Source organism: Pectinophora gossypiella, chromosome 25 (genome assembly GCF_024362695.1).
Source record: "Pectinophora gossypiella chromosome 25, ilPecGoss1.1, whole genome shotgun sequence".
Classification (NCBI taxonomy): domain Eukaryota; kingdom Metazoa; phylum Arthropoda; class Insecta; order Lepidoptera; family Gelechiidae; genus Pectinophora; species Pectinophora gossypiella.
This window is the reverse complement of record NC_065428.1, coordinates 6,516,219-6,529,998: the sequence shown is the minus strand read 5'-3', so window position 1 is coordinate 6,529,998 and position 13,780 is coordinate 6,516,219. Positions and strand designations below refer to the sequence as shown.

Genomic DNA, 13,780 nt, shown 5'->3' with positions numbered 1-13,780 from the left:
TTTAGCGTTTAGTAAATCCGTTGGACGGATGATGTAAATTACCGGTTTTTGTCGTGATTTTGATTTTCAGAATTTTTGCCCTTAACCGAAAAATGGTAGTTTTAGTACATTCAATATGGCAACATCACTAAAAAAAAATTTACTACACGTCATCTCGTGTGTGTGTTGTCAAAATTGCAACATATACGATTCGTATATTTTCTATGAAAACGTTTGAAATTGTGAACCATTCAATATGGTAATTATATTTTTCGTTACATTTCAAGGGCTTCTTGTTCACACATAACATTTTTACAATATTCAGGCTTCTTAAATGTGCAGAAATACGTAATATATGTCCGGCTTCCGTGCTCAGTTTACAATTGTGTTTTTACGTGTTTTCAGGTCCTTATAGCAGCTACAGTATGTACGAAGTCTGGGAAAGGTAATCAATTTCATTTCTTAAATGAGAATTTTTGGATTAGGTTGTAATTTCGAGCACAGTTCGCCGTGTAACCTTACATTGGTATTTCAGCTCTTGTGTCGAGGCAGTTCGTAGAAATGACGAAGGCTCGCATAGAGGGGCTTCTAGCAGCGTTCCCCAAGCTCATGACTGGAGGACGACAACATACCTTTGTGGAGACTGAATCAGTCAGGTACTTTCATTATGTATTATTGCACAATTTAAAAGAAATTTCATCTGTGGTTACAGCTATTTGCAGTGTTATCTCGTAGCATATTATAAACTAGCGAAGGAAGCTTGTTATTAAGTTCCCACCCCAATAGGACACATTCATACACTTAATGTAGGTATTTATTTATTTCCTTTTAAGATAATCTACACAAAAAAATAAATGTATATGTGAGGGGTATTTGTTTGCAGGTATGTGTACCAGCCGCTCGACAAGCTATACATGCTGTTGATCACCACCAAGGCCAGCAACATTCTCGAGGACCTAGAGACACTGCGTCTCTTCAGCAGAGTTGTGAGTCTACTACTCTTATTTGCTTGTTTTTACTATTATCACCCCAGCTTTGTCCCATTTTGCACATCTGCTCACCTAACCTGAAGATTTGATAATTTTATCTAAGTTTTCTCTCAATTTTTTCCTTCACCGTTAAGTATGTGTCATCAATTTATTTACGATTCAAACGTGAATTCGAAAATAAATTCGAATTTAGTGAATTCGATTTGAGATTCGAATTTAGTGAATTCGATTTGAGATTCGAAACCCGCGGACTTACGAAGTAAGTCACATATTCTTTCAACAACTATAAATATATTTCATCTACTAATGGTGCCAATTTTGGCACACATAAACTTAACCTAATTTTAGTTTGACAGCTCATAAAGGGGAGGCTTTTGCCTGAAGGCACACAGATTGGTTATCGTAGATATTAGATTAAGGAAAAACTTTAAAATGTAACTGTCTGAAAAAAGGCTATAAATAAATAAATAATAAACTAGTCCTTCACATACAATAAGTGCACGAAAGAGATAGAGCTAGTTTTGGCCCTGTTAAATTAAGCTAAAATTGTGGGATTGGGCACGATGGAAATGATTATACTTCTTCAGTCCTTTTTATTATTAAAAATGTTTTATGAATTTAAACCATGTTCCATTTTTAAACAAACCAACCACCATTTCCCTGTCATTCGGCAATCCTCTTTTTTCTCTCGCTCACACCTCACTCTCTCTTTCACACACCTTTTTGTTACGTTTAATTCAGCCTACCATTCCTACACTCGACCATCCTACTCTCAGTCTGCCCTCAGACTGACACATTCTGATATTACATTTACTTACAGTTAATAACAACTCTTACACTAAAAGGAACCACTGATTTAAATCTATCTAGCAACTAAAATTCTTGTACTCAGTTTAACCTTGATGTTGGTTCTATTCTATTCTAATCAGTTTCTAAACGATGCAGCCATAATTTTTTTATTAAAAAAAGAAAGGTTGGTGGTAGCCCGAATCAGCACCAATATGGTTAATTATTTTCATAAAGGTACCAGAGTATTGCAGCCAGCTCACCGAAGCGGAGGTACTGAACCAGGCATTCAACCTGCTGTTTGCATTTGATGAGATCGTCGCGCTCGGGTACAGGGAAAGTGTCAACCTGGCACAGGTACGTACTGCTTCACTTATAAATCCTAGAACTAAACTTCTCAGGCGCCGAAAAGGACCTGGAGACGCTAAACGAGAATTAAAAACTCTCGGGGAGCAGGGTACAGAGGCTGCAAAAAACTATGAGGAGTGGAAGTATGTTATTCTAAGTCTCAGCAGGAGATAATAGGATTAGAAGAAGGAACTCTTCGCGTTAAGGGTTGCCTATAGTGATAGGTGGGATGGATGAGAGTTCCTTCTTCTAATCCTATTATCTCCTACTGAGATTTATGTGAAGAGTTCCTTTCACTATAGGCAACCCTTAAACGCGAAGAGTTCCTTCTTCTAATTCCTACTGAGGTGTAGAATAACAGACTTCCACTAGGTGATTAGTTGATACTTGAAAATACAACAGGCTAATGCACAGTGTTTAGCAATCGGGCCGCCAGATCGACACTCGCGTCATTCTGTGCACACTTAGGCATGTTTATGTTTATGGGCTCTGTTTTCCGCATTTAGGCTCTAAGATGGCCCATTATGCGTGCTATTGTTAACTACGTAAGCCAACCTAACTCCTTCCAGAAGCTCGGAAGCCTCCTGGGGTTTTCACACGCTTCGCGGAGCGACCCCATTCCTTTGAGGATTTGGCATGTTGAAACCATGTTGGACACCCTTGTCAAATTCTAGGTTTATATCATCCCATGTTTCAATAAAATGATCCTTTATGTTTTATAATAAAATATTGTGTTTTAGGTACGCTCGTTCGTTGAGATGGATTCCCATGAAGAGAAGATCTACCAGGCTGTCAGACAGGTAAACTTGTGAAAGCTTATTACTACCATTTCTATTTTAAGTTATATCTGTCACTTTCTTATCCGCCAAAAAAGAAAAGGACGGCTAATCGACAGGCATAAAAGTGGAACACAGGTCAATTTTAGGCACAAATAAACAGTGTTGAAATATCGGGTATGTCATATCCCTGATCTTAACGCAGTAAAAACCCGTTTTTATGTGTTTTAAGTATGATAAAAACCGCGTATACCATTTGTATTATTCTATTTTTTTTTTTCGAGGCTTGTCTTGTTGGTGTGGAATGGTTATTCTTGGTGGTTATGCCAGCCTCATAGTTTACAGGCTTTAATGATAAACCATCTACATAACAACAGATCAATACTACAGCTCTACACCACTACACCATGTCGTTAATTTTTGCAATTAAATAAATGTTTATGTGGTATACAGACACAAGAGCGCGAGGCCGCCAACCGCATGCGTGAACGCGCTAAGGAGCTGCAGCGCGAGCGACTGGAGGCCGCCAAGCGGGGGCAGCCGCCCCGCTCGCAGATGTCGTTCGGTAACAACCATCATAATCATAAATAACTTCGACACGCGTATACTTTAATTCACCAACACAATAGGCTAGTTTTCAACTAGTCAAATCACTTACTTTTTATTAACCGTCAAAACATGAATTTGGCGAGTGTGTGCTGGGTGTGGGATGCTTTCGGGGTACCAAACAGATCATAGTACCCCGCTAGCCACAAGTTGGTAGTGTGACTAGGGATCGACGATGCAACGGTGTCATGTTAGTAGTTGTATACTTCGCGCTTTGTAAACTTTGCTTGCGCGTTTCAGGACTGCATTATTGAATGGTGGCGCCATCTGTTGTATGTAGGCGGAACTAGCTGGCCAACTAGTTGGGCCCACCAGATATGTAATTATTTTTACGATACGTCAAAATGAAAATTTTCTATGGAATTTATATGACAATATACAGCAAAGCGTTACTCATTGTTAGGTAGTTCTTAATTTGAATTCGTAAGAATAAATACATTGATTTGTCATCATGTTAGACTGTCTCCTGTTTCGAGACTAGGGTTTTATGATTGAACTTTAAACCTGTCTTTCTTTCTTGTAGGCAGCAGCGGTGGGTTTGGCAGTTCATCAATGTCGTCCTCGCAAGTTGCTGAGGCAGTCGCTGAGAAGATTCCCACCACCCCGGCACGTGACACGTAAGTAGAAAGAAAATGACAGGTATAACTTAAAATTAGGTGGTGTCTACAGGAATTAGCACCAGTGACTGCAGGAAACGGGGCTACTGTCTACATAATGTATTGTGCGTATTTACGACACGGCTCGGGCGCTATTTTAGAAAAACTCCTTAGCGAATTTTCTTTTTTATTATTTGTGTTTCAGAATTTGATTTGTTTTTTGTGGTCCCCCCCGCAGCCGCCCCGCCACCCGGTCGGCCATGAAGCTGGGGTCGCGCGGCACGGACACGGAGTCGTTCGTGTCGCGCCTGCGCAGTGAGGGCGACGCCGTGGCGCAGCCCGCCGCCGCCGCCAGCGCCGAGCGCCCGCCCGCCGCCAACACCAAGGAGTAAGTGCCGTTGCATGGTTTATTTATTTAATTGACTCACCAACAGTTACTATAGCATACAATATATTATACATGGTTACAATAGCATACAATTTCATGAACTTATTGTGTAACTAATTATAGGTAAGTACACATTATAATTTGGCGGCGAGGGTGTGCTGCCGCCAAAGGATGTTTTCGAGGTACCGAACTGAGCATAGTACCCCGCTAGCCACAAGCACAAGTTGGTAGTGTGACTAGGGATCGACGATCCAACGATGTTATGTTGGATGTTGTATATCTGTGTAAACTTCGATATCGTGTTTCACAACCGCTTGAAGACTGCATTATTGAATGTGGCGCCATCTGTTGCATGTGGGCGGAACTAGCTGGCCAACTAGTTGGGTCCGCCGCAATAATAATGAATATCTAACTAATATGATGTATATTTACATAAACATGTAAATATTAAACTAAAGAAGTAAACATACAGCTACGGTTTAAAATTTTTGGTTCCCCAATATATTCACCCGTTTTTGAAATATATCACATGGATTGGGGCGCGTATAGTCGTTAATATGACACTTTTTGAAGTGCTACGATTTTTGTGTCGCTTTGTCCAGTTGTTCAGTACAGCACATATTCTAACAAGGAATTTCAAGTTCATAATATAATAAATAAAGGGGTCTCCATACAAAAAATGTGTTTCGTTTCTAATATTTTTGTTTGGGCTATATCGTAAAAACGGTAGTTGGTACTGGCGTCGAACTGGGTGTGATTATAGCTTGCATATTATTGTTACAGTGTCCACCTTCGCTTCGAGGAGAGGCTGAATCTGACCGCGGGACGAGATGGCGATATACAGAGCTTCGAGCTTTCTGGTAAACTTTATTTTATTACTAGTATTTATACCCGATAACACACAAAGAAAACATAAACGCCTTATTAAATTACATAGCAAAGTTAACCTAAGCAAATAGTATTACATAACTGGCAGGCGCTTTAACGGACTATTTATCTTTTATGCAAAAAAAACAAACATTTAAGTACACTAATTGGGTCGTGTACCAGGTTCAAGATAAATTATGAAATTCTGATTACTAAATAAATACAGACAGAAAACCAACGAAACACATTTTCTTTTTTCTATTTAACTTTTTTATGAATTTTAATCAAGAAAAACGTAATAATAAGTCCGACATTTTATCACGTTTTTCTATGACGTCATAGTGTGCTTTTTCATACAAATTCTACAGTAATTTCGTGTTTTGACGTTTAATAAAAAGTAACTGATTTGACTAGTTGGAAACTAGCCTATTGGCATATGGAATCTAAATAATAAATAATAATAATAAAAGTTTATTTCGGACTTATAAAAAAACGAAATGCCGCAACAGTTTCCGGTCCCGCCCTAACCTCATCTGCAATTTTCCCGCCGTCAAAACCGTCATTGAAGGTCTCATTATATTTGTATTGTAAATTTTTCAATTATTATTATTTTTTTGTTTTTTTTTTATAAGTTTATCCTGTAAATGTTTTGTGAATTTGTGTGCAATAAAGTGTTTTATGAGGAGCTCGGTGGCGCAGCGGTAAACGCGCTCGGTCTGCGATTGTTGAAGTTAAGCAACTTTCGCAAAGGCCGGTCATAGGATGGGTGACCACAAAAAAAAAGTTTTCATCTTGAGCTCCTTCGTGCTTCGGAAGGCACGTTAAGCCGTTGGTCCCGGCTGCATTAGCAGTCGTTAATAACCACCAATCCGCACTGGGCCCGCGTGATGGTTTAAGGCCCGTTCTCCCTATCCATCCATAGGGAAGGCCCGTGCCCCAGCAGTGCGGACGTTAATGGGCTGATGATGATGATGAAAGTGTATTATTATTATTTTCTCGCGTTGTGCAGGTCTGCTGACGTTGCGTATCACCAACGAGCAGTTCGGCCGCATCCATGTGCACGTGGACAACAAGGACCCGCGGCCGCTGCAGCTGCAGGTACGGTCACGAGCATTGATATGTATACACTTTGGTACCATGTCACATTCACTTTTTTGACAAATTGAACTGTAATCACTAAATGACAAATATATTAGGGCGACAGAGTCCTAAAGTGGGTACATGACTGTACCACTTTATTTATTGCACCAATTCTAGTATTTAACGAAAGTGCTTAAAGTCCGTTTTCGAACAAAATTACCACGGATGGGAAAGTTTACGTATTTAAGGCCGGGTTTTCACTGACGCGGATATGGGCGGAGATGTGCGGATTTGACCAATCACAGCGTTCGAGAGAGCGAAAAACGAAGACGCTCTGTCACTCTCTCCCTCACGGTGACTGGTCGATTCCTGCATATCTCCGCACAGCTCCGCGTAAATGGAAACGCAGCCTAAGTGTACCAAAAGTCACGTCGTAACCATAGACCTCGTATAACAAATAGACAACCAATCTCTGTAAAAAAGTGTCCGCCAGCATCTTGTCACAAGCGAGCGTTGTCCCATCTGTATGTTATTCTGATGTATAAGCTACATTATTGTAAAGTTTCATTAAAATCCGTTCAGTAGTTTTTGCGTGAAAGAGTAACAAATATCCAAACATCCATACTCACAAACTTTCACATTTATAATATTAGTAAGATCTACCCACTTACTATAACATCTTAATTTGAGGTAACAAATTTATAATATCTACGTAACTTAAGACGACGAAGACGTATACCTTTAGAACACGGTTCGGACGCTTTTTGAAGATACATATCACGATTCTCAACGAATTTTTTTTTTATCTTTTTTTTTTTTTTTTTCCCCCCGTGGGAAATAGGCGTGAGTTTATGTATGTATGTGTATGTATATCATGATTCTGAGTCGATAGCAAGTGGAGTTTCCTATCGGAAAAGTCATGAAGATTTTAGTATTTTTTAAAATTCAGTTCTATACTTTTGCGACGGCAAATTGCGCTTGATATCAACTCAGGATCATGGCCTGACTCATCCCTCAAAGTTTTCATTACGATTACTAATAATTTGCTTTTCCACAGTCGTATCAGGTACGTGGCTTTTTTATAGTAGCGGTTCTAAAACACGATTGATGCTTGCAGGAGACGGTTACAAATGAAAATGGAATTAGTTGTCAACTGTAGATTGAATATAAGACTAACACCCGTGTAATCTTATCTTAGAAGATTTTCACTCGACTCTCCCCTATCCCGGTGGGGAGTTTGGTCAGGACTCGGTCAAAAATCACTTTGTGAACTAGGGATCACATAGTGATTTTTGTGATTTGTCCCCACCGGGATTCGAACCCGGGGCCTCCGGATTGTGAGCACAACGCTCAACCACTGGACCACGGAGGCGTCCAACCCACATTCTAGGAGAAGATGAATTGCTTCAATGTGGCGTTGTTAGCCACCTGTCCCCCGTGATATGATGATCTAAATATGATGGTCTAAACCGAACAGACTCACCCGAACGTGGACAAAGAGCAGTTCCGTTCAAGTGGAGTGATCGGCCTGAAGCAGCCCCAGCGGCCGTTCCCGCTGAACAGCGACGTGGGCGTCCTCAAGTGGAGACTGGCAGCCGCCACCGATGACAAGCCTCCGCTCTCCGGTGAGTACTTATTTATTTGTCGTAGAAGTATCATCAGAATGGAGGGTGGGCGTTAGAAGACAATAATGGCCATCATTAGTATCACAATCACTTTATTTACTTCAACATAGTTTTTGTATCACGATTAGATAAAGTCACAGCATAAGGTTCACACTCACGGCAACGTCACGGTATTCGTAACGGTTACACAGTCTCTCGTAATCTAGCGCGCCTAAGGACGTTAGCGCGAAGGGGCCCTCCACCGCCCATGGTTCCTATATTCGGACCGAATCATCGGGACATGTGAACGTACTTGCTGGGCGCTCTTTTCCGATCACACTTTCTTGAAGTCCCTACAAGTTATAGGTGAGCGACTATAGCACTCCACGTTCCGATCGTAATTATTCGACACGTCCGTTCATGACGAAGGTTCGCGGTAGACTGCCCGACTAGAACGGCACACGTCCGCTCGACACGACGACTCTGTAGTGACTCTCACGACTTCTCCCAGCTCTGCCCGTAGGCCACCTGCCGTCGGAGCGTTGCAAGTTCATGACGGAAGTGATGTAACTTTATAACGCCGACATATTTATTTATTTACGGTACATCAACAGCAGTAACGTCACGGGCATTAATATGCATATACTTTGGTACCATGTCACATTAACTTTTCTGACAAATTGAACTGTAAGTCTCACTAAATGTCAAATATGTTAGTGCGACAGAGTCCTAAAGTGGGTACATTATATTGCTCATGACTGTACATACACAAACACGCAAAATAAAATACACATAGGAAAAGTTCCGGTATGCCTACAAATTATAGACGCACCCAACACTGATAATAAAAAGTAGACATTAAAGTTAATAAATAAAAATAATAATAATTGAAAATAAAATTTAAAAAAAGGAAAAAAAACATAGATCGTTTAAGCTTTCTTTAAACAACGTTAAAATGGTATGAAAAAAAAAAATAAAACGAAAACTAAAACTATTGTAAAATAAAACTTAGAGATAGGTGGGTAAGTACATAAAATTATAAAATCACAAAAAATGTATTAATAAGTAAGTACTGTCATGTCTACTCCCTTCCTTCTCATGTTGAAGTGAAACCGTTTCGGTATACATTCATAATTGTATTATTATTTAATATGTGTAAACATTAGTATGTCGAATATTTTTCTTTCTTTCTTTCCACACATCCATACTAATATTATTCTACTAATATTAATAGAATATGTCCGAAATAAACTCTTTTTTTTTTATTAAATGGGAAAGTGTTTGTCTGTTCAACTGTCTTTCACGCCAAAACGGAGCGACGAATTGACGTGATTTTTTAAGTGGATAGTTGAAGGAATGGAGAGTGACATAGTCTGCTTTTTGTCTCTTTCTAACACACACAACATTAATTAACATTAATCATTTATTTTTTTATACTACATGGAATGCAATAAATGAGTTGAGTTGAATTTTGCTTGGCTGTCACGAGATTACTACTTTTTTGTTTTTAGGGTTTCGAACGTTAAAAGGAAAAACGAAGTTGTAATATGTATGTGTTGCAGTGAACTGCTGGCCCTCTGAAGGCGCTAACGGCGGCTGCGACGTCAACATCGAGTACGAGCTGGAGCATGACCACCTCGCGCTCACAGACCTCCACATCAACATACCGCTCCCGTACGTCATAATTATGTTATTCGTCAGGTGTCAACGAAAACTTTGATAGGTGATTCAAACTACGATTCTGCGTTCATCAAGCGGAATTTTCCATCGCAAAAGATGGTCACCTGATTGTCTGAAAGTAAGATGATCCGTGCTCCGGAAGGCAGGTTAAGCCGTTGGTCACTACTAGTGCTGTTCCGAATATCCATATCCGTATCCACGGATATCCGAGATAAAAGAAAAATCCGTATCCGTATCCGTTACTTTTCACGCGGATCTTTTACGGATCTTTTTCAGGTGATTAAGTAGAATTATTAAATAAAAAACTACAAAATTCCATTCAGATTGTTTTACCATAACCAAAACAAAAGTACTACCCGCGAAATGCAAGTTAAAACGTATCCTGCCTGACGTTCCGGCGGGCGAAGACGTCAACTATCGTTTCAAGGTCGCGGGCGCCGACACCAATCGAATAATATCGAATAAGAAACTAAGATCCGTATCCGCGGATCTTTACACTAAATATCCGTATTCAGATCCGTATCCGCGGATATACATTTTTAACGATCCGGCACATCACTAGTCACTACTTACTGGTAATGTACGTAGTCGTTACATGAGTCATGTCAGGGGTCTTTGGCGGCTCAATAATAACCCTGACGCCAGATGACTGAATGAGGGTTGAAGCGGTTGGAAATCCACCTTGATAAACGATGACGATCACAAAGTGATTTTTGTGATAAGTCCCCGCCGGGATTCGAACTCGGGACCTCGACTCAAAAAAGTGGGCCCAACGCTCAACCTGGTCCATTGGTCTGGTCATCATCATCAGCCATACGACGCCCACTGCTGGACATAGGCCTCCCCCAAGGTCTGGTCAAATGGCTGTTAATGGTGCTGAATTATTTAAATAAAATGTAACATCGTTCGTTCAGCGCGGGCAACATCCAAGTGGTGGTGCACCAGTGGGAGGGCAGCTACACGCAGAAGGGCCGCAGCCTCGTGTGGAGCATCCCGCTCGTCAACCACCAGCAGAAGACCGGCAGTCTCGAGTTCACGTGAGTTGACAACTATTTACAGATTGAAAAGCTATATTCTTCGTCTTCTAATCCTTTTATCCCCACTACTGATTTATTGATTACTGGGGGGTTAAAATGGCCACATCGAAGGAATTGGGTATTTGACTGGGTCAAAGATAAATCATAAAATGCTAATCTAGAAATAAGCCAATTTACGATGATCAAAAATCAATCTCGTTGTACTTTTCGACTTATTTTCGAATTTTATTTATGAATTAATAGGGGAGAAGAATTCGTAGGCAGCTGTCATTCTGCATAAGGGTGCTTCCACATTGTGGGACACTCCGATTCTAGACGACAGTACCATACGTACGGATAGGGACCTGCAGATAGCTTCCACATTGTGGGACTGTTTGTTAGGTGCTCTCGGTTACTCTAAGATAGCAGGCATTACCTTTGTCAACTGTTTGTTAGGTACATCCTCTACAAGTGGCTGTTGTACTTGTAATACCGTCTTGCAAATAAACGCTGGAGTGGACAACCTATTGGATATTTTGTTTCTTCGTTTGACTCCCCACATTGACATTTCCGTCAAACATCCCTCTAACGTTTTACTTTTCGATTTATTTTCGAATTTTATTTATGAATTAAGTAACAATGAGTACGACGTTTGACCGCTTTTATTGATGACGTCACAGGACAGGACGTTTCGTAAAAAGTATCTCATTTGACTAGGTTGTCAAGTAGCCTATTCATCTAAACAAGCAATATTGCTATTTGACATTTGTTTTTATTGCGCACTTACTTTTATATGCGCAAATGTCACATTGCAATATTGCTTTCTTAGATGAATTGTCTGAATGTTGTTGTGTCTGAATTGAATGGGGCCATTTTAACTTATATTTATATTTTTTAATTTCACAACAATCGTCCATTTTAAATCCGTGTGGCTTTTCGGCGGGAAACGGGAACGGGACAGTTGCTTTCTTCATTGAGTAATCTAAATAATTAATACGAAGTGGTGTTTTGTGGTTAATGATCGCATTAAGTTAGTCGGAAGACATTCGCGAGTGTTATTATATTGGAGTATTCAATGAACAAAGTGTATCTGCCTATTTTCGCTTCGTGCCGGGAAGCCGCTTCATAACTCAAAAGTTTATGCGGACTTTTGAGTTAATTCGTTTGGGGTTCGGAGTAGTAGTCTACTCCGAGGGTGGCGGCTTAGGTTTCATCATCATCACCTTTCATCATTTCATTAATCATCAAGAAAAAAAATACGTCAGACATGACTGTATGGGCATAGTTCCCTTTGCCTTACCCTTCGGGGAAAACCAAAACAAAAAAAAAAAAAAAAATCCGTGTCAATAAACAACTAAAATACTATTCTTCCGTAGGGTAGGGTTTGTAAGCAGCTCATTAAAACAGTTTATTTTTATAATAAATAGCATGAGCGACCAAAACAATACGTGAACTATTAACATTTTAATTCCACAACCATCGTTCATTGTAAAACCATGCCAGAAAATTCGAAATCGACTAAAATACTGTTTTTTTCGTAGGGTAACCCCGGCGATTCCCAACGACTTCTTCCCGCTCAACGTGACGTGGAGTTCAGAGACCTCCCTGGCCCTCCTCACTGCTACTAAAGTGACCCAAGCCGAGGACGGATCGCCAGTTGACTTCTCACATGAAGTGTCTTTCCACCCAGATAAATATGAAATTGTCTAATGTACTGTAATATCTTATATAATTTTATAGAATTAGGTACTTTATGGCGCCTATTTATTTGGTTTATAGATAGAAATCGGACGTATTTTTCCATTGGGAAACTTACAACTTCGAAAAATATTTATTGAAGATTTCTTTATTTGCAATTTCAATGCAAAAAAATGTTACAATAAAATAATCACAGTATGCGTGACGATAGAAGAATAAAATCATGAGATTATGATTTATTTATTATTCAAAATATTTTTAATGAAATCTTGAATCAGGTGAATGGCGGGAAAGTAAGAAATATATTTTTAAGAGTTTAACGGCTCTGTCTTAGTAGCCTTTTTAAGCCTGTTATTAATTGATCATATTACTTAATTTTTATAGTTTGATGTTTTTCCGATGTGAGTGTTAAAACGAAGCCCTCAAATAATATTTCCGATTTCTACCTATAATTTGTACTACACCTTCGCGAAATATAACGCCATAATTATATTGTATGTAATAACTAAGGTACTGTGAAAGGAAATAACTTAGTTCGTCTAAAGTTCTCTTCGAAATATTTTATAAACATTATAAATGTTTTGTTTATCTATGTAATGTTACATTCTAGTTATTATTATTGAAATTTAGTAGGTAAATACAATACTGACATTCCTGTATTTTCGTATTGTACAAACCACTCTTTTCATAATGATATGTGCAATTCAAGGTACCTATTACAATCCCGTTCAGTACACACTATTATTTCAATAAAATGTAGTATAATTTAAAAAACTTTATGCAAGTGTAAAATATCGAAATGTAATATCAATAAAAATTTAATTTAAAACAATGTTTTATTTAATAGTTATGTGTTGTATTTCTAAGTTGTATATACTTGTGCTACAAACATATTGTTTTGCAGAAATTGCAAATTATAACAATATTACAATAGAAGAAGATCCCAACAATGTCGAACATTACATGCATAGAAGTTTCTACTACGATAAACCTACTTACAGCAGCGGGTATTACGAAAAACCCACCCACAATAGTAGTGGGTCTTACGACAAAAAGTTATATAACAGAAATTGGTACTACAAAAAATCCATGTTTAACAGAAGCCGGTATTACGACAAATCTACGTTTAATAGATATTACGATAAACCTTCGTATAACAGAACTAAGTATTACGATCATTCAAAGTATAACAGAACCAAATATTACGACAGAACGACGTACAACAGAACTTGGTATTACAATAAACCATACCGGAGGTTTCTTAGAACAAAACAGCCCTTTACTTTAAATAACACTAGTAAGTACATACACCTTTATATTCTTCTCACTTTTCTGCTGTACAAAAATAAAACCAAAATGTGTTCACC

General features: G+C 39.0%; 1 protein-coding gene across 1 annotated transcript; it reads left to right on the top strand.

Moving 5' to 3' along the window:
* Window positions 1–119: 119 nt before the first annotated feature.
* LOC126378103 (coatomer subunit delta) lies at window positions 120–13,245 on the top strand. The gene is made up of 15 exons (XM_050026271.1): window positions 120–238; window positions 385–424; window positions 515–635; window positions 863–965; window positions 1,992–2,111; window positions 2,843–2,902; window positions 3,332–3,443; window positions 4,008–4,101; window positions 4,319–4,468; window positions 5,252–5,328; window positions 6,345–6,433; window positions 7,893–8,040; window positions 9,582–9,693; window positions 10,614–10,736; window positions 12,257–13,245. Exons 1-15 carry the CDS (start codon window positions 236–238, stop codon window positions 12,423–12,425), a joined length of 1,521 nt encoding a protein of 506 aa, XP_049882228.1. The 5' UTR covers window positions 120–235; the 3' UTR covers window positions 12,426–13,245.
* The last annotated feature ends 535 nt before the right edge of the window (window positions 13,246–13,780 follow it).

Excerpts from the sequence above, each read along its gene's own strand:
- LOC126378103 (XM_050026271.1), top strand. Across the intron at positions 4,102-4,318 it reads ACCACCCCGGCACGTGACAC|CCGCCCCGCCACCCGGTCGG; the intron begins GTAAGTAGAAAG and ends TCCCCCCCGCAG. Across the intron at positions 10,737-12,256 it reads ACCGGCAGTCTCGAGTTCAC|GGTAACCCCGGCGATTCCCA; the intron begins GTGAGTTGACAA and ends TTTTTTTCGTAG.